The sequence below is a fragment of the Syngnathus leptorhynchus genome, chromosome 15 (assembly GCF_054491065.1).
Source record: "Syngnathus leptorhynchus isolate UIUO chromosome 15, UIUO_Slep, whole genome shotgun sequence".
Lineage (NCBI taxonomy): Eukaryota > Metazoa > Chordata > Actinopteri > Syngnathiformes > Syngnathidae > Syngnathus > Syngnathus leptorhynchus.
This window is the reverse complement of record NC_141209.1, coordinates 6,896,224-6,912,169: the sequence shown is the minus strand read 5'-3', so window position 1 is coordinate 6,912,169 and position 15,946 is coordinate 6,896,224. Positions and strand designations below refer to the sequence as shown.

The window sequence follows — 15,946 nt, the reverse complement described above, 5'->3', positions numbered from 1 at the left end:
TTTTAAAAACTTGTCTCAGACAAGATCTCTGATATGCTTAGCAACCCCAAAATGAACAATCAAGTAAATCATACCCGAGGTGAGGATCAGTCTCGCCGTAGTCATCCAAATACGGAGCTGGATATGTGCTTCCTCTGGTTTTACTGGCCATCAGTACGATTTCACACTCTCTTATCCTGCCAGCGGATACAAATGATATTAGAAAAACAAAACTGGGTGAAGCACGAAGAAATGTTTGGGTCTTGAAACACACCTGAGGAACATGCCCACTCCTGCGCCACAAGTGGCCGCGTGCGCAGTGCAGGCACCCACATCTTCTCCATCCAGCTGACTGAGACAGCAGGAGCTTTGAGAGCACAGCATAGCGCCACAGAATAGGCACAAAGTAGGATGCTTCCTCTCGTCATCTGCGGACTTGGGACATCTGAGGGGCAAGCACGGGAGATGAGAAGCGAAAGAGAAAACTTTTCCTTGGAATGAAGGAGGTCTGCTACGCATACTGAAAATGGCTGGCTTGATTGAGAAGAGCGCTGTAGTCGTCTGGGAGGTCGATCAATTGATTTCTCCTCCTCGGGTATCTGTAGAGAAAGAACTTACTGACTGAATAAGGTAGAGTGACCCTAATTTAAAAGAGCAAATCAACTACCTGACTGTTTGAGTTTTGCCTCTCAGACTTTTGGTTATTGCTGGGTTGGTGCACCACCTTAAAGCAAAACAAGTTTGCCGAGTCATTTCGATTGAAAATCAAAACATTATTGCTAACATTAACCACCCACCGATGCAGCAGTGGCGCCACAGTGTCTCTGTGTTCCTGGAAGAGCTGGAACACATTTGAGGGCAGTGCCAAGTAACTGCAGACTGCCTCCATTTGACTTTGAGAAGAAACTGCAATAGACATAAAATGTCAACATAGATTATTCATTACATTGTAACAAAGTTAAATAAGTGGCTTTCTCTTACAAATATCCAGACATATGATTGAAATGAGACACACAATAAATTGTTGGGTCTCTACCCACCAGAAGCACAAAAAAGCTCCTCTGGAGGACGAACCCCTGTGAGACAGCTGAAAAAGAGAGCAGTACAACGGAGAAAAGACTTGATTCCCGCCTTCACTCTTTCGGCCACAAAGCTGCCACACACATCAGGAAGCAGCCTGGAAAGAAGAAAAGAATTAGTCCAGCATGACAAAAGCCACAGTAGTCTGTAATACACATCATGAAGCACCAAAAATTCCGAGATCTTTTAACTGTTCTTATTTGTTTGAACTTTGTGTCCTTTTTAACAAGCGATAAATTTGTAGTCCATCCACTTGCTTAAAAAACAGTTTGAACCACCTTAATCCTCCCACTTCCGCTTTGAGTGTCGAGCCAAGCGTGATAAAACTTAAAAAATGACGTATTAAATAAATTACTATTTTAATAGCTTAAGTAAGTATCATATTTTGAACGTTATCAGGTATTTATGGATGCATGACAGAGTTCAGTCCTGGCTTGTTAGATTCAAACACACTCAAGAACAATAATTGTTTACATGTACCTTTCGGTGTGTTGTGACACGACAGCGTGTAGTTCGGCCGCTGCTCTCGCCTCCTCAGTTTCCTCGTCACCAACCACTACAGGGAGGTCTGTGCAAGAAAAAAGGAATGTTTTGAAAATAATAATAATAATTATACCATAAAATAACACCATTCAACTCATTGTGATGAGCGTGCAGAAAGGGATGTCTGTGATGTCGCTATGCCAAAAGTATTTGGAATTCAGTTCAAGGCCACCTTCACAATGTTCCCACCATTCCATGTTGTGTGGTAATGTTTCCATTGTGTTTACCTCTTGTGAGAAGCAGCACCTGCAGGACGTGAGCCATTGTGACCAGATGCAGGATGTGTAGGTGGTTGTAGGCTGAGCTGACAGCCGAGGGCTGCAAGTCTACAGCTTCCTCTTGGTACAGTGAGGGCAAAGATAACACTAAACCCACCTGGAAAGACACACAAGGACTAAGTTACAAAAACAGCTTTTTGTATATTTTAAATTTCATGGGAATAAAAAGATGTGATTGGGAATCTGGAATGATTCCAAACTGATCATAATAGCTGGTGTACACAATAGACAAGCGGGTTCGGTTTCTACTCAAACACGACACAGAAAATAGACAATCACTAGATAGTAAAAACATTATTAATTTGATTTACAGTGGTGATGCTTATTTTTTTTCTCCTCACCAGCTGAAATGTTTGCTTTTCAACTGGCACGGATAGATGAACACTTACCAAAAGATGGAAGAAGTCGACTTCCAGAATAGAAGGCGTGTTCTTTCTGCTCGTGACCGGATGCAGAACTGGGATTTTCAGATCATTTCATAATGTAAAATATGATGCATAAAACGAATGAAAAACACAAACGTGTTGTATTAAGGAAGTACCTGCAAAAATATCAGCAAAATGGTTTTGGATGACAGTCTGGGAGCTTTTAATTCTCTGTGTTGCAGAAAACTGAACAATCGCCTTCAGGCCAGCCAGCTACAAAAGAGAAGCATTTCACTTTTAATGCAATAAAAAAAACTCAAAATATTATTATACAAATGCGCTTGTGTTGCACACCAACCTGTCTATTTTGTAAAGATCCAAAGAGTGGCTTGTCCTCTTCCAGCAAAATATTTTCTGTTGAAGACACAACATTCACAACATTCGAGAATAGTATTGATGGTTAATATAAAAGAAGCATTTAAACAAAAAAGTCACACCAATCGCCTGAATAGTGAAGGCACAGGTGTTCCAAGCCATAAGGGGCACACGTGGGCACAGCTCATTAGGTGCCGTCTGAAGTCCGACTCTATGGACGGTGGTGGCGCACACAGCCAACATCTCTGCTATACTGTCTGAGAACTTCCTCCTAAAACCAAACAGTTAAGAAAAATCTTTCAGATCACAGTTTTAAAAAAGAGGAAAGCTACAGAAAAAGGATTCCTCACGGTTCTTGTACGCCATAACTCAATATGGCCCTAAAATCCGGCTGACCGTCGCCACACAACACGGCATCGCTGTCATTAGTGCATTCCATGTCGCAATCTGCAGGAAAGCGGGAGGAATGTCTCAATACTTTTGTCCATATACATGTAAGAATGTATCTCTTCCCACCATTTTCCTGCATGATGGACTTGAGTCCTTTAATCCTAGCCTCAAGAATATGAATCCAGCGAGTCAGGGTCAAATGTTGACCGATTATCTCCGCATTTTCACTGCAAAGATTTAAAAAAATGTAGCCATTGAAATAATACAGATGGACATGTGTAGCTAACAGAGCATGTGGAGTGGACTCACTAGTTGAATACGAGTGGCTCCAGGGGGACGAGGGGGATAACGGTGTTGCATAGCGACTTGCACAAAGGACACAAGTACTCCCCATTCTCAAGGTCGATGATCAGTTCAGCATGGAGTCGGTTCCTGGTTGTGTTCTGGACCGCTTCAAAATATCTAGTAAAAAAAAAAAATTTGAATAGTTAAATTAAACCCCAGATGAGGCTGTGCTCTTTACTAAAGATGGGCATTGGACAAAATATCCTTAATTAGAAATTTAGGGAAAAATTAGAGCTCAATTAACTGATGTAATTATTATTTACAGTGAATTGAGAGGGTATGACTCCCAACTTTATTGACAGAGCACTTTAAAAACAACCACCACTGCATAGTGTATACAAAGTGCTGAATCAAACGCCATAGAATAAAAAAAGTCGCACAATAATCAACAACCAAATGATCTCTACTCTAATCAATGGCTTACTTACTTCTGCCAACACGTGGCGTGCATGACGTGTCCACAGCTGCCCGTGTGGGTGCCAACAGCCAGTTCAGGATGCATGTACAATGGGTAGACATTTTCTGTTTCTTAAAAAAAAAAAAAAAAAAAAAAAAAGCACACACAAAGAGCATGCCTCATCTTGTATACGCCTTTTTTGTCTTGTGAGTGAATGGAGGCTGACCGTCTCCGCTGCTGGTGGGCATCTTTCCTCTACATTGCGTCAACACTGTGGATCTCTGCACACATGCAGTCAGTACCATGGCCGGAGCCCGGGATGCCACTTCTTGCTCCTCCTGACAGAGAATGCAGGTCAGCACCTCCCTCTCTGCGGGGGTGGACCCTCGATGAGGCCCCACAGCGACGCACAGCTCCTTGTGTTCCATAGGACTGGCGGAAATATGAATATTACGAACTGAATTGATGGAATTGCCACTTGAAGAATGTTTTTGAAGCAGAGCTCGTCACCTTTCTGTCGGTGTAAAAGGCTCTCCGTGTGTGCCGCTCTCTGGCATGTTGTCATAAAGCATCTTGTTGGACTCAATGAAGTTTTTCTGCATGGCTGACATCTGGGCCATAATTTTCTGCCGGTGAAGTTTGGCTGCTTCGGCTTTTCTTTTGCGCTCAGCTTTCTCTTTGTCCTGAGCAGTCTGTAAGCACCAAATTTGAAAAGAGACACTGCTCAAGAGAGAATATGTGAAGTCCAAATGATGTTGCAGTAGTTAGATACCTCTTCAGGCTTGCTTGTTTCCACACTCATGGAAGTTGTTGGATTGGATTTGTCTCTGAGGCACTTGATAATCTCAAACATCTAGCAACGGACACCCACACAGAATAATGAAGGCAACTACAAGATGATTGTTAATGCAGACTAGCTAGTGAAGTAAACTACCTGTAGTAACCACGTGATCATGTCTTTTTGGGCTTCAAGCGAGCGAACACCCTTAATTTTCGCAAGCAAGAGGAAGAGAGACTTGCTGTGTTCCAATCCGACTCCTGGAAGACGAAAATCACACGTTGCAAAGAAAAGACGGAACTCCTTCCCATTTTGCACATCTGGCAAGAAGCTGACTTACTTCGAGCCTTCAGGCTGAAATCAAAGGTCACTTCCTCTGAAGCGCTGTCCTCCAGCTGGCTTTTTTCTTCAAGCAAAGCCTGTCCAATAAGGTGCAGGGCCTGTGGGATACAGGGGAAATGTTTCAAACGTAAATCAAATCATAAAGTTAGCAAGTGGTTTCCTTAGGCTTTGCTTTTGTTACCCGCTGGATCATTATTTCCGTCCAGTGAGTGGATTTTTCCTCAGCTGCCCTCTGCAGCACACATCTGAGGATGTGGATGAAAATGTCGCAGCAGAGGAGGCGTACGACGCTGGAGAAGGCCGGACAGAAGGGAGGCGGAACTGGAGGACGCAGAGCTGAGCACAGACAGACAAGAAAGGCAACCTTCAGTACAAATAATTGGCGAGAGAGCTTGTGCAGGTGACACATGTACAGCGGTCACCTTTATCGGCGCCCTCGTGAACACGTCTCTTCTTTTGTGATTCTTCGGCCTACGAAAGAAGGAGAGAGAAGAATACCGTGAATGATATCAAACAAAGACATCTCCAAAGAAGTGTTAATGAGCTGTGTTACCTTGCTGTGCTGTGACCTTGAATAATGATAGAAGAATGGGTTGAATTGGACCAAATACTCCCTTTTCACCTCATATAATCCATGTCCTGAAAGTCCTGGTTTCCTATATTCAAGAAAAAAAAAACATGCTGAAAATATCCTGAGAAAAAAAATATATATCACTTGTTGATTTAAAGTTAGTTACATACTTGAATGTGGCAACTTTGTTGATTACAGACTCGAGACCAGTTTCGTGGCTTTCCTGCAAAGAATGTGATGTTTAATTATCACGTATTGCCTTCATTGTATGATATTGTGGCTTACATTCTCCGGCAGGCCTTTGACCAGGCTACTGTGTGCCATGGGTTCAATGCACAACAGGTGGATGACCTCCCTCATTGTCACATCCTCTTTGGTCACGTTACTGACACCGGGGACGTATCGCTCACCTGCAATTATGTTGGTTAGCCCGGTGGTTAAGCAACACCTAAACTAATATGAGGCAAAAAGTTCCATTACCAATTATGACGATGAGGAGATACAGCATCTCTTCTGTCAGTTGATTCCACTGCAACAATTCATTCTGTAAATGTAGCCACATTGTCGTGAATACAGACAGTTAAGAGTTGCACCTGATGTTGACTTTGAAGCCTTACTTACATGATCTCTGCTGGAACAACTTCCATTGAAGAAATTGAAGAGCTCAAATCTTAGTAAGAGCAGCATGAGAAAATGATTGGCGTCCATTTTGGAAGCAGCTATCTGCAAAGTGTTTGGAAAGTTATTTTCAAAATGGCTTAAATCGATCATCACTGAGATGCAGAAGGGAACATGCAGACTTGAGAACCTTTTATAGGCCTAGTAAAGATGAGCAACACATTTTAACATTATTGCATGGCAGTGTAACATGAGAGATAATAAAATTCATAATAATTTTATTACAACAGAAAAAAACATTAATCTCAACACCATTTGAAAAATGTAGAGTGAACAGTGTAGCCTTATATCACCATATTCCATGTCTTAAAAAAAAAAAGTAAACAAATAGCACAAATGAACCAACCTGAAGCATAAGGATGTCTTTATCGTACATTTCGTCTCTGCATTTCACATCTTGATAATAGTAAACCTAATCGTGGGAGAAAAACAGGCAACTCAATAAGTAGTGTCAATTATTTCAGACCTTCAAGAACTACAGAAATGTGTGTGGGGGGGAAAACAAACAATAAAAAAAAAAAAGCTTATCACACCTGGCTGACCAAAGACAATCCATTCCTGCGCCACATTTCAGCTGATACCTGTGCAGCCAGCACTACACAACGCAGAGGATGCTCAGCCAGGCTGCAAAGGTCATAGCTATCCTGCCATATAGCGAGAAAACATCAACTTGTATCACTTGTATATTAATCCAAAACTTCCATACCTACTTTTTGCCCACACAGTGTTTTTAAAAAAATCTATGAATAATGACAAAAATCAATCAGCACCTTCCAACTTACTTTGTCCAAGAGTTGATCACATAATCCGTTCTTGCAGTTAAGAACATATAAGCCTAGGGACCACAGAAGATGCATACATTTATGTCAAATATACTTTGAAAGAATCAGACCCAAAAGGTTATTGTCCACCTGCAAGCAGCCTGGAGAGGGGTAGATGTATGCTGACAGGCTCCTGGGACACTTTATAGGGTTGAACATGGATGATCTGTTTGCACATGTAATGGTCAGATGCTTCCCTGCGGAAGGGTTGATTGTTGCATTGGAGCAAGACTCTGTGGCAATCTCTGAAGGCTTCCAGCAGGATCTTATCCTGTGGTGATTAAAAAATTAAAAAAAATAAACATTTAAGAGTATAGTAGGAGATGGTTGGACACAATAGAGAGCAACTCACATCTGAGGAGCACCAGTCCTGAAACATAGCCAGAATGTGGCGAAGCTGGATCTGAAGCGTAAAGCCGGCTTCCCATTCAGGCTCCACAGCGATGTGTTGACCAAATTGACGCTCAACCTCTTCCATGCCCTTATGACCAAGGGTCAACATTTAAATACACACAAATTAAAAAAACAAAAACAAATCAACATTCAGTCTTGATACATACACAACAGATGTGATAATTGATAAATTACCTGCATGCATTTGAGAAGGCCTAGAAATGCATTGAAGCCCTCTAAGAACTGTTTCCGCAGCTTAGAATTCCACACGGATGGTTTACTGATCAGAATATACCTAAGAAAGAGGTTACAACTCAGGTAAGAATAGACATGAAACAAACATGTCGCTAAAATTGCTACCTGGTCAAACTACCTGAGGTCATGGAAAATGACCTGGATGCGGGAGAACTTGTCGGAGTTGTATCCCAGGAAGAAGAAGCGATTGTTAACATCCAAATGCTCCAGCAACAGCGCCATGACTGTATTAACTATCCGTGTGATGACGTTGGTTTCTTCAATTAGGTACCTTGCCTGTTGGAGGAAAAGAAATACAACAAAGAAACAGATTTTTTTTTTTAATAAAATAATTTATTAGCCTCTTCATGATGTCACTGTTACAAAGTGCACTCACCAGTGTTGGCACGGTGAAGATCTGAACAGACATCGCAGTAATAGAAATACTCCTTTCATGATCATCTTCGATGAAGTTATTCTGCAGATCCTTATACAGCTGAAAAGACCACATATTTGTCATAACACAAAACATATTCCAACATTTGGTTGAAAACAATTTTACCTTTGTGAACTCGATTGCAAATAGTCTCTTGGATTCTGTCTCCATTAGTATGCTACAGAAAATCAGCTCATGTACAATCTTGCGTGCTCCTTTAACAAATAATAACGAATATCACATAAGTGTTTGAAATCACAAAATAGGAAGGTGCAGTTGCGTGTCTGTGCAATGTCAGCGATACCTGCCTTTGTACAGTTTGGAATCGAGCAACATGAGCCTACTGATGCAGCAGAGGCCGGTCTGCTCTGTACTGGGCTCCAATGCCACTCTGCAGAAAGCCTGTCTGAAGCCCACTGCACACAACACACAAGAGAAGAGTCACAGGACATGCAATGAAGCGCTGTTACTGTCTGACACTGAGGTAAAAATGCATGCTTGGCAGTACCCGAATGACTGATGATCTTCTGGAACCAGGAGCCGAGACGCAGGGCGAATGTTTGGTGAGCCACGACGGTGGACTGCAGGACTTCCACACGTAGCGGCTGCAGGGAAATGTGCTCCGAGTTGTACTGCAAAACAAACATAAAATGTAAAAATATGGATTGAGAAAATACAAATAATAAATCTTTACCATATTTCAAAACATGTCAAAATATTGACATCTACAATTTGTCTATGTGAAGTTTTTACCTTGATGAGGTCTTTCGCATGCTGGCATGACGCAAGACTTCCTCTCTTTACTGTCCGCCGGCCCTGTACAATGTAATTAAATCATGCTTGCCTTAAAAGGAATAATGAGACAGTGATATTGCAAAGCTGTTGATGAAAATGTCACAAAGCCTGGAAATAATGTGACATAAAACAGACATATACAGTGGAGAGAATAAGTCTACACACCCTGTTCAAATAGCAGATATATAATGATATACAACATTTTAAAGTAACAGTATTTTAAATATATATATATATATTTATATTAAAAATAATATATATCTATATATATATAAAGTGGTTGTACAATAACTGGGGATGTGGCTGTGTTGAGGATTAACCAATCACATTCAAACTCATGTGAAATGGGAGTCAGCACAGACGTGCCTCCGTTAAAAGTGGTTTTAGGTCATGGGAATAATGGAAACCTGGCATTTGAACAGGGGTGTGTAGACTTTTGTTTTCTTTGGACATTCATTGTACCTCCTTGTCAATAAGTGCCGTGTGATTCTGCGCTTCAGCCTGATCGCAGTTAACAGACCGCTGCAGGGTGTAGATCACATGGTCGTATGAATGGTGCTCGTCGTTGTACAGTACACACAAGTACGTGTTGTCTTTTTCCCTGCACACACGATGACATCATCTGTTAGGATGGCGACTGTTGAAGCTGCTGATTTGTATACACAACATATGCAGTCTGTGTGTGTGGGATGAAGTGGGTCGTACTCGGGTTTGAGTAGGGCTAAAAGCTGACGGTCTTCCGCCCAGTCTAGGAAGTCTGTGAAGTAGTTCAGCAACACCCTGAAGAGCATCTCACTCCGCTCACACAATTCAGGCTCCAACGTACTCTCATCCTGAAAAACACAATTGAAAGTCAAATGTGAGCACCAAGATACTACTCTAAAAATACCAGTTTAGGATGGAGCTCCGTTTCTATGGCGACGATGTAAGAAGACAACAAACTCTCACGCTGCAGGTAAACTAGCTTGCGAGACATGATTCAAAACCTTGAGTTGAGCTGAACAACGTACGTCATAGGTCAAAGACCCCCCCCCCCTGTGCTATTTTACATGAGTCATTGCCTGTAATATCGTCTCTTGGATTCATTTCCTGTGTCGCTAGCAGCAAGTTTACTCTTTGAATGTTTTGTTTAATGGAAAAAAAATAATCTGTCTCTGTGACATTGCTGGTAAGTCTCACAAGAGGAAACATTCCTGTGGGAAGCTAAATATCTTCTACAACATTTAGCACACAAGTCAAACAAACATCCAGCTTGCCACTGTGTGAGAACAAGCACTGGAATCTACCATATTGTAAACACGATGCAAAGATGAGTGGGTTTCCCTTGCTGCATGTGGAGACACTGTGGAGGTCGAGCATTTTGGTTTTTAAAAGCAAAGGTTTCATTATGTAAGACAATGAGCTAAATTGATGCTAGCCATGCCTCCTGCTTATGGAGGCACCTGTTATTTACGGAAACAGGCGCATATGTAGTCAAGGTTACGAGATCTTGACAAAGGCAATCAGATACACATGCCTGACAAACAGCAGCTTGGACCATTTAGCAAAATAAAAGGGAAGGGGAAAAGAGGGGGGGAAAAAAAAACCCAGCCATTGTTACTAAACATATCCCTGCACAGATTAGGAAATTCTAAGAGTTGTTTTTACTCAATGATACAATATTTCATTCATCTTATTAAACAAGTCAGTTTTCATGATTCTTGGTTTAAAATTGAAATTTTACAGAACCAGAATAATAAGTATAAGTATAATATATATAAGCATTCTGCGATTCCGTGAGATAGAAAAAGACAAGTAGTATGTATGTTCCTTCCAACGTGCTACTTTGCGCTCTGTTATGTAACGCACCGTTTCCATGGCAGTGGCTGCCTCCGGGTCGTGTTTGGAGCAATACGGGCCAATCTTCCAGGCTTCCACATCCCCACAGTCACAGAACCCGCCACCAGATGAAGCATGCATCTGAGGAAAAATAGCAAATACTTTACATGTTATTGTGTAATAGAGACACGAACCAATTCTCCCCAGCTGAGGAAAAATAGTTTGTTGCATTATTTGCAGTGTGTAAAAAAAAAAAAAAAGTGTGTTTATCTAATGTTTACAATCATATAGATCATCTCAATGTGGAACAAAACTGCAGAAAGTCACAGTCAACATTTGCACCCACCTTGTAACGATGACTTTTGTGCACGCTCTCTTGAAAGCAGTCCATGCACAGTACACATGTCGGATCTATTGCACAATCCCTGCAAGGTGTTGAAAAACATGTCGTCACTGATAAGCCTTTTTGGATAGTACAATGAACATTTTATTTACTTTTTAAAAATGTTTGGACTCAAATGACAACATATCAGTGCATATCACACTTACATACTCACAATTCACATTAAATCTGACAAGAATGGGAAGAACATACAACTGGGAGAGCCAAGATTCAAACCCCAAACTGATGAACTAGGAAACAGATGTGCTAACCACAAGCTCACCATGCTAACAAACTGTGGAAAAACTCATACCAACACTCATCTACAACTACAAATCCCATACATACCTGTGGGTTGCAAATATTGCCTCATGGTATGATATATGATATATTCTGATTGCCACTGTGATCAATATTATTTACATCTATGTTGTTGGCAAAACCTTCCCAATAAATTTTAACACCGACTGAGAGATCATTTCAGCACCTGCAAGAGTAAACCGTTTCTCCCTCTTTGAAAACGCGTCCGCAGAGCTGGGAAGACGAACTGCCTTGCTTGAGCTTATTGACACCTTCATCGGGATCTTCACCAAACAGGAAGTACTCTAGTGGATGGAGGAGGAGTCTCTGTACTTGCTCCTCTTCCTCCTGAGGCTTGTATTCCTCCTTGTGACAAAAGATTCGAGGCACCCATTTCCTCAGGTAGCCATACAGGGACAGCTTTAGATCGACGGACGCCTGCCATTCCTGCAAAGCAACACAATTTGAAAAGGAATTAAAATTGAAAATAAATATGAATGTTGCTTCTTTACACAAATATTAATCCTGTTTAGTAGTTAATGTTAAATTGTTGTATTGATGGAGCTTTTCACAGAGATTAAAGCAATCGTTGTGTGTAAACTTTTGTGAGATTTTAGAAATGAAAAATATGGATCTCGGCTCAATAGAGGTTAGGAAAAACACTTGTCTAGTGAGACAATTTGACAATTGTTTATAAGTGATGAAACTGCATAGATTTCACTTTTGGAGTGAGTCAATTTAGCAATTGTTTATAAATGCGATGAAAGTGCATAGATTTCACTTTGGGACCAAGTCGCGGGGTTTTAATTCATCTAACTGACTAAACCATCGGTCAAGACAGCACCCTGCAACAATATTAAACGGCACTAAGTATTTATAGTGACAACTCAACATTCATCAACTCTTAAGCAAAATGTGAGACACTGCAGAGATGTTTTTGAGTGCACAAGCTAAATACCGCTGTTCGCCACACGTATGGGTAGAACGTGATTTCATCACATTATATGTGCACACTGAGCGAGGTAACAAACACATTTAAGCCAGTCACTTTCCCGTCAAATAGCCGTGCACGGTGTCAGTTGTGAAAGCTTGCTGAATTCCATACCTTTATGAGCTCCGGCTCGGCAAAAGGTTTTTCAGGCTCCGCCATATTCCATTTGCCGTAAAGTAGACGGAGAAGGTGTCGTTAATGCTGCATTCCAGAAATGTGGGAATTCGGATTGGTCAACAATGGCACCCATAGATATGCACAACCACTAGTCGTAGCTTTTCCAGTTCAGAACGTGGAGATCACGCCGCCATTTTTAGCAAGGAGTCTCGGACGCTTCAATTTAATTGCATTTATGCTTTTGGAAATTAATGGGAGTGAAGTGCTCCCTCTCCGAACACACACAACTGCACGGGCGTGAATTTCCGAACGCGCCCTATGGTTGCCTACTCAAACTCATTGGAGGCGGATGTAAACAACAAAGATGGCGGATCGCATTAGTTGTCTTTTGTTTTGTTCCTAAATTTTGACCTCACGGAAACCCGCCTTCATAATTTGATTTTATTATGGTTGAAGTTGGAAAAACATACATTATTGTTTATTGCAAAAAGTATTGCAAGAATTGTGCAAAAATAATGCACGTGATATGTTTGTAGGAACATGTAAACTTGAAAATGTGTATGTGGGGGGTCAAGTGGGTGATTACGTGTAGTTGAGTGGAGTGTTATACGTCAGTACACGTTTAAATAAATGTCACTGTTTTTGAACGCTGTCAAAAAATAATAAATTCGGTCATGGAGATACGCGTGTCTGAACGAATCCGCTAGTTGGCGCTGCTCGTTTTGTGTGTTGTGACGAGTGGGGTCAGAGTTGAATGTTTGACAGGGAGAGCCATGGATGCCATATTTCACGAGAAAGTAAGTTAAACGCGCAAATTACGACTTTGAACGCCACTTAACTACCTCGTGTGTCCATTAAAGCCCGAGCCTTGTTGCAGTGATCTGTGCTTTTTAATCAAACGTTTAAGCGATTACTGCTTGGCAGTATTATTTCCTTATTAGCTATGTTGCTAAAGTTGCTACGAGTAATCGTGAAAACTTTATTTACAGTAAGAACCCAGGAAGCGTAGTCAAGGAGCTAAAATCGGTTTCTCATTCGCAGTGGCTCTGTTCATTGATTCCTTAATGCATTTAAGATGCTCTATCCCCTTTGCAGAAAAACATTCCCAAAACATCACGTTTATACATTGTTAGCCTGAAAAGGAAGCCACATAAATGTCCAATATTTTCCAATGTTAAAAACAAAGTAGATGGTTGCGCTATAATTGCGGTAATTGATCTTTAATGTGCAGCAAGAGGGCTCTCTCTGTGCCCAGCACTGCCTCAACAATTTGCTGCAGGGTGAGTACTTCACTCCCGTGGATCTCTCCTCTATTGCACATCAGCTGGATGAAGAGGAGAGGATGAGGATGGCAGAGGGAGGAATGGGTAGCGATGAGTACAGGACCTTTTTACAGGTAGGGGTAATTGGAATGTCAATGTATTTGTTTACATTCTCATATTAAAACATGCTGTGTTTGTTTTCAGCAACCATCTGGTAACATGGATGACAGTGGGTTCTTTTCAATACAAGTGAGTCAGCTCCAAAGATTGACTTTTATGTAAACATTGGAATTGATGACTAACACGTTTGTTGGACGTCACCATAGGTTATTAGCAATGCTCTTCGAGTTTTGGGACTGGACCTTATCCTCTTCAATAGCCGGGAATACCAGAGCCTGATGATAAATCCCATGTATGTTTTCTCGCTCGAGCTTGTTTGGGATCATAATCCAGACTGCTAAAGTTATGACCACATGAAGTCTTTCCTCTGTTTCAGAAATGAAAAAGCCTTCATATGCAATTACAAGGAACACTGGTTTACCATTCGCAAACTTGGACAACAGGTATATGGTACATACCTATAAATGTCACATAGTAATATATTAAACGAATCTTTGGTTTATCGTTTCAGTGGTTTAACTTGAATTCACTTTTGACTGGACCAGAGTTGATCTCGGATACATATTTAGCCCTTTTTCTTGCACAGCTGCAGCAAGAAGGTAATGTAATAGCCAAATGGATTTTATCAAATTAAAGACTGTGCCAGGCAATAATAAACATGACCATGTGCAGGTTATTCCATATTTGTGGTCCGAGGAAATCTACCGGACTGTGAGGCAGAGCAGATTCTTGGGATCATGAGAGTGCAACAACAGCAACGGCCAAAACTTATTGGCGAGGCCCAAGCTCAGATGAGTGCACGGTACATACAGGATGAAGAACTGAGCACCTTTTTGCTTGGAATAAGTAACAGTTGAAAGGATCATCTTTGTGTTATTTACAGCGGGTCGACAACACTGGGTCAGACGGACATGAACTTTGGTGTGGAAAGTGAAGTTGTGGATGAAGATGAAGAGTTAAGAACAGCTCTCGCACTCAGCAGACAAAACATTGACGTAGAAGATGAGGAAGCGGATCTCCGCAGAGCCATTCAGCTCAGCATGCAAGGTCAAAATCTTGAGACTGTATTTTCCAAGGCAATATCGCCCAGCTAAGAGTTTGCAGGTGTTTTTTAATATGTGTTGTTTCTCGATAAAATTTATAGGGGCTTCTTCAGATTCTGCTGGTGGACATGTGAGAGTGGACGGCAGGCCTGCAGAAGAACTACGAGTCCACAATGAGACACTTACTGCTGATGAGCTGAGGATGAGGCGGCAGGCCTACTTTGACCAGTGGGTACAGCACTGATACAATTCATGCGAATCATTAAAAGATACATTATTAATAACACTGATAAATAAATAAAAAAAGTGCGCAAATATGAACTGAAAAGTATGAATGATTCTTAATCACACAATTCTTTAGGCAGCAGCCCACTCTCCAGTCAAACATTCCTCAACAAGCTAGCACAACATCAATAGGTAACGTAAGCATGATGCAGATCGTTACATACTGGAACAATCGCAGAAGATTCATTCCTGTTCTTTGCTTGCCTTTCTCCAGAGAACAGCTGCACGGAAGGAGACCAACAACAAAAGCCCAGCCTGTGACGGTGGATAACAACATCTGCTTTTGTTGAAAAGCTGCCTGGGCCTGTAACCCCTCCTAATTCAGGGGTCGCTTCGCTCCTTCCGCTAGTCTACCTTTTGCCGCCTTTTGCGAACGCGGGGACATTGAGGAGACTGATCCGTATTCGCCTGTCGTTTTGCTGGCGGGCATAAGAAAGCAAGAGGAAAAAAGGCCGCAGGCGATCTGGTGTTGCTTCCACTGAGGCTACAAACAAGCTGAACTGATGATGAACAAGTTTGCCTTTTTCTTTTTTTTAAAACCATGGCGCCTTCTATTTCTACTGTATGTTATTTCCTAATGTTCTCTCTGCAAGAGATAGATATAGGAATTGTTGTATTCAAAAGGTTGTTTATGGTGGAAGGTGAATTCATAGCGCTTGTTCACTGTCAAGTTGTACAAGTGCTCCTGCATTTTGTGTCGGACCACGCCAGTCTATTGTTTAACTCATTTCTTGTGGGTACCAGGAAACAACAACTTTTCTTTTCTTGCATAACATGATGCATCATTGTACTTTTGAGTTGATAAGGTAATCGAGCAACACTTTTTTT

At 41.4% G+C, this 15,946-nt stretch overlaps 2 protein-coding genes across 6 annotated transcripts in view; one reads left to right on the top strand and one right to left on the bottom strand.

Annotated features, from left to right (window-relative positions):
• Positions 1 to 12,729, bottom strand: part of ubr1 (ubiquitin protein ligase E3 component n-recognin 1) — a 13,945-nt gene extending 1,216 nt beyond the window's left edge. The window contains exons 1-46 of one of the 4 annotated variants that reach the window (XM_085931825.1): positions 12,406 to 12,729; positions 11,495 to 11,747; positions 10,965 to 11,050; positions 10,649 to 10,759; positions 9,506 to 9,633; positions 9,263 to 9,401; positions 8,759 to 8,821; positions 8,514 to 8,637; positions 8,314 to 8,421; positions 8,132 to 8,220; positions 7,967 to 8,065; positions 7,709 to 7,866; positions 7,531 to 7,630; positions 7,295 to 7,423; positions 7,033 to 7,213; positions 6,892 to 6,956; positions 6,655 to 6,765; positions 6,468 to 6,533; positions 6,065 to 6,166; positions 5,924 to 5,987; positions 5,729 to 5,853; positions 5,614 to 5,666; positions 5,426 to 5,528; positions 5,295 to 5,343; positions 5,054 to 5,208; positions 4,871 to 4,970; positions 4,687 to 4,790; positions 4,525 to 4,605; positions 4,263 to 4,444; positions 3,979 to 4,184; positions 3,784 to 3,883; positions 3,320 to 3,472; positions 3,137 to 3,237; positions 2,971 to 3,067; positions 2,743 to 2,891; positions 2,604 to 2,659; positions 2,422 to 2,518; positions 2,270 to 2,337; positions 1,830 to 1,977; positions 1,540 to 1,627; positions 1,020 to 1,156; positions 777 to 885; positions 647 to 703; positions 501 to 578; positions 254 to 424; positions 75 to 176 (exon numbers count right to left, since the gene is read on the bottom strand). In XM_085931825.1, the coding sequence (XP_085787951.1) occupies positions 75 to 176; positions 254 to 424; positions 501 to 578; positions 647 to 703; positions 777 to 885; positions 1,020 to 1,156; positions 1,540 to 1,627; positions 1,830 to 1,977; positions 2,270 to 2,337; positions 2,422 to 2,518; positions 2,604 to 2,659; positions 2,743 to 2,891; positions 2,971 to 3,067; positions 3,137 to 3,237; positions 3,320 to 3,472; positions 3,784 to 3,883; positions 3,979 to 4,184; positions 4,263 to 4,444; positions 4,525 to 4,605; positions 4,687 to 4,790; positions 4,871 to 4,970; positions 5,054 to 5,208; positions 5,295 to 5,343; positions 5,426 to 5,528; positions 5,614 to 5,666; positions 5,729 to 5,853; positions 5,924 to 5,987; positions 6,065 to 6,166; positions 6,468 to 6,533; positions 6,655 to 6,765; positions 6,892 to 6,956; positions 7,033 to 7,213; positions 7,295 to 7,423; positions 7,531 to 7,630; positions 7,709 to 7,866; positions 7,967 to 8,065; positions 8,132 to 8,220; positions 8,314 to 8,421; positions 8,514 to 8,637; positions 8,759 to 8,821; positions 9,263 to 9,401; positions 9,506 to 9,633; positions 10,649 to 10,759; positions 10,965 to 11,050; positions 11,495 to 11,747; positions 12,406 to 12,450 (5,090 nt within the window). In that variant the 5' untranslated portion in view covers positions 12,451 to 12,729. The remainder of the gene's footprint in view (positions 1 to 74; positions 177 to 253; positions 425 to 500; positions 579 to 646; positions 704 to 776; positions 886 to 1,019; positions 1,157 to 1,539; positions 1,628 to 1,829; positions 1,978 to 2,269; positions 2,338 to 2,421; positions 2,519 to 2,603; positions 2,660 to 2,742; positions 2,892 to 2,970; positions 3,068 to 3,136; positions 3,238 to 3,319; positions 3,473 to 3,783; positions 3,884 to 3,978; positions 4,185 to 4,262; positions 4,445 to 4,524; positions 4,606 to 4,686; positions 4,791 to 4,870; positions 4,971 to 5,053; positions 5,209 to 5,294; positions 5,344 to 5,425; positions 5,529 to 5,613; positions 5,667 to 5,728; positions 5,854 to 5,923; positions 5,988 to 6,064; positions 6,167 to 6,467; positions 6,534 to 6,654; positions 6,766 to 6,891; positions 6,957 to 7,032; positions 7,214 to 7,294; positions 7,424 to 7,530; positions 7,631 to 7,708; positions 7,867 to 7,966; positions 8,066 to 8,131; positions 8,221 to 8,313; positions 8,422 to 8,513; positions 8,638 to 8,758; positions 8,822 to 9,262; positions 9,402 to 9,505; positions 9,634 to 10,648; positions 10,760 to 10,964; positions 11,051 to 11,494; positions 11,748 to 12,405) is intronic. The other 3 variants (XM_085931826.1, XM_085931828.1, XM_085931827.1) reach the window with 3 other exon arrangements.
• atxn3 (ataxin 3) lies at positions 12,574 to 15,946 on the top strand. 2 transcript variants are annotated; one of them, XM_085931836.1, is made up of 11 exons: positions 12,574 to 13,205; positions 13,664 to 13,804; positions 13,875 to 13,919; positions 13,997 to 14,082; positions 14,167 to 14,233; positions 14,302 to 14,389; positions 14,463 to 14,592; positions 14,674 to 14,837; positions 14,935 to 15,061; positions 15,195 to 15,250; positions 15,333 to 15,946. In XM_085931836.1, the coding sequence occupies exons 1-11, from the start codon at positions 13,182 to 13,184 to the stop codon at positions 15,377 to 15,379; spliced, it is 975 nt and encodes a 324-aa protein (XP_085787962.1). In that variant the 5' UTR covers positions 12,574 to 13,181; the 3' UTR covers positions 15,380 to 15,946. The 2 variants fall into 2 exon arrangements, with proteins under 2 accessions (XP_085787962.1, XP_085787961.1); XM_085931835.1 differs by having other exon boundaries at positions 12,576 to 13,205; positions 13,640 to 13,804.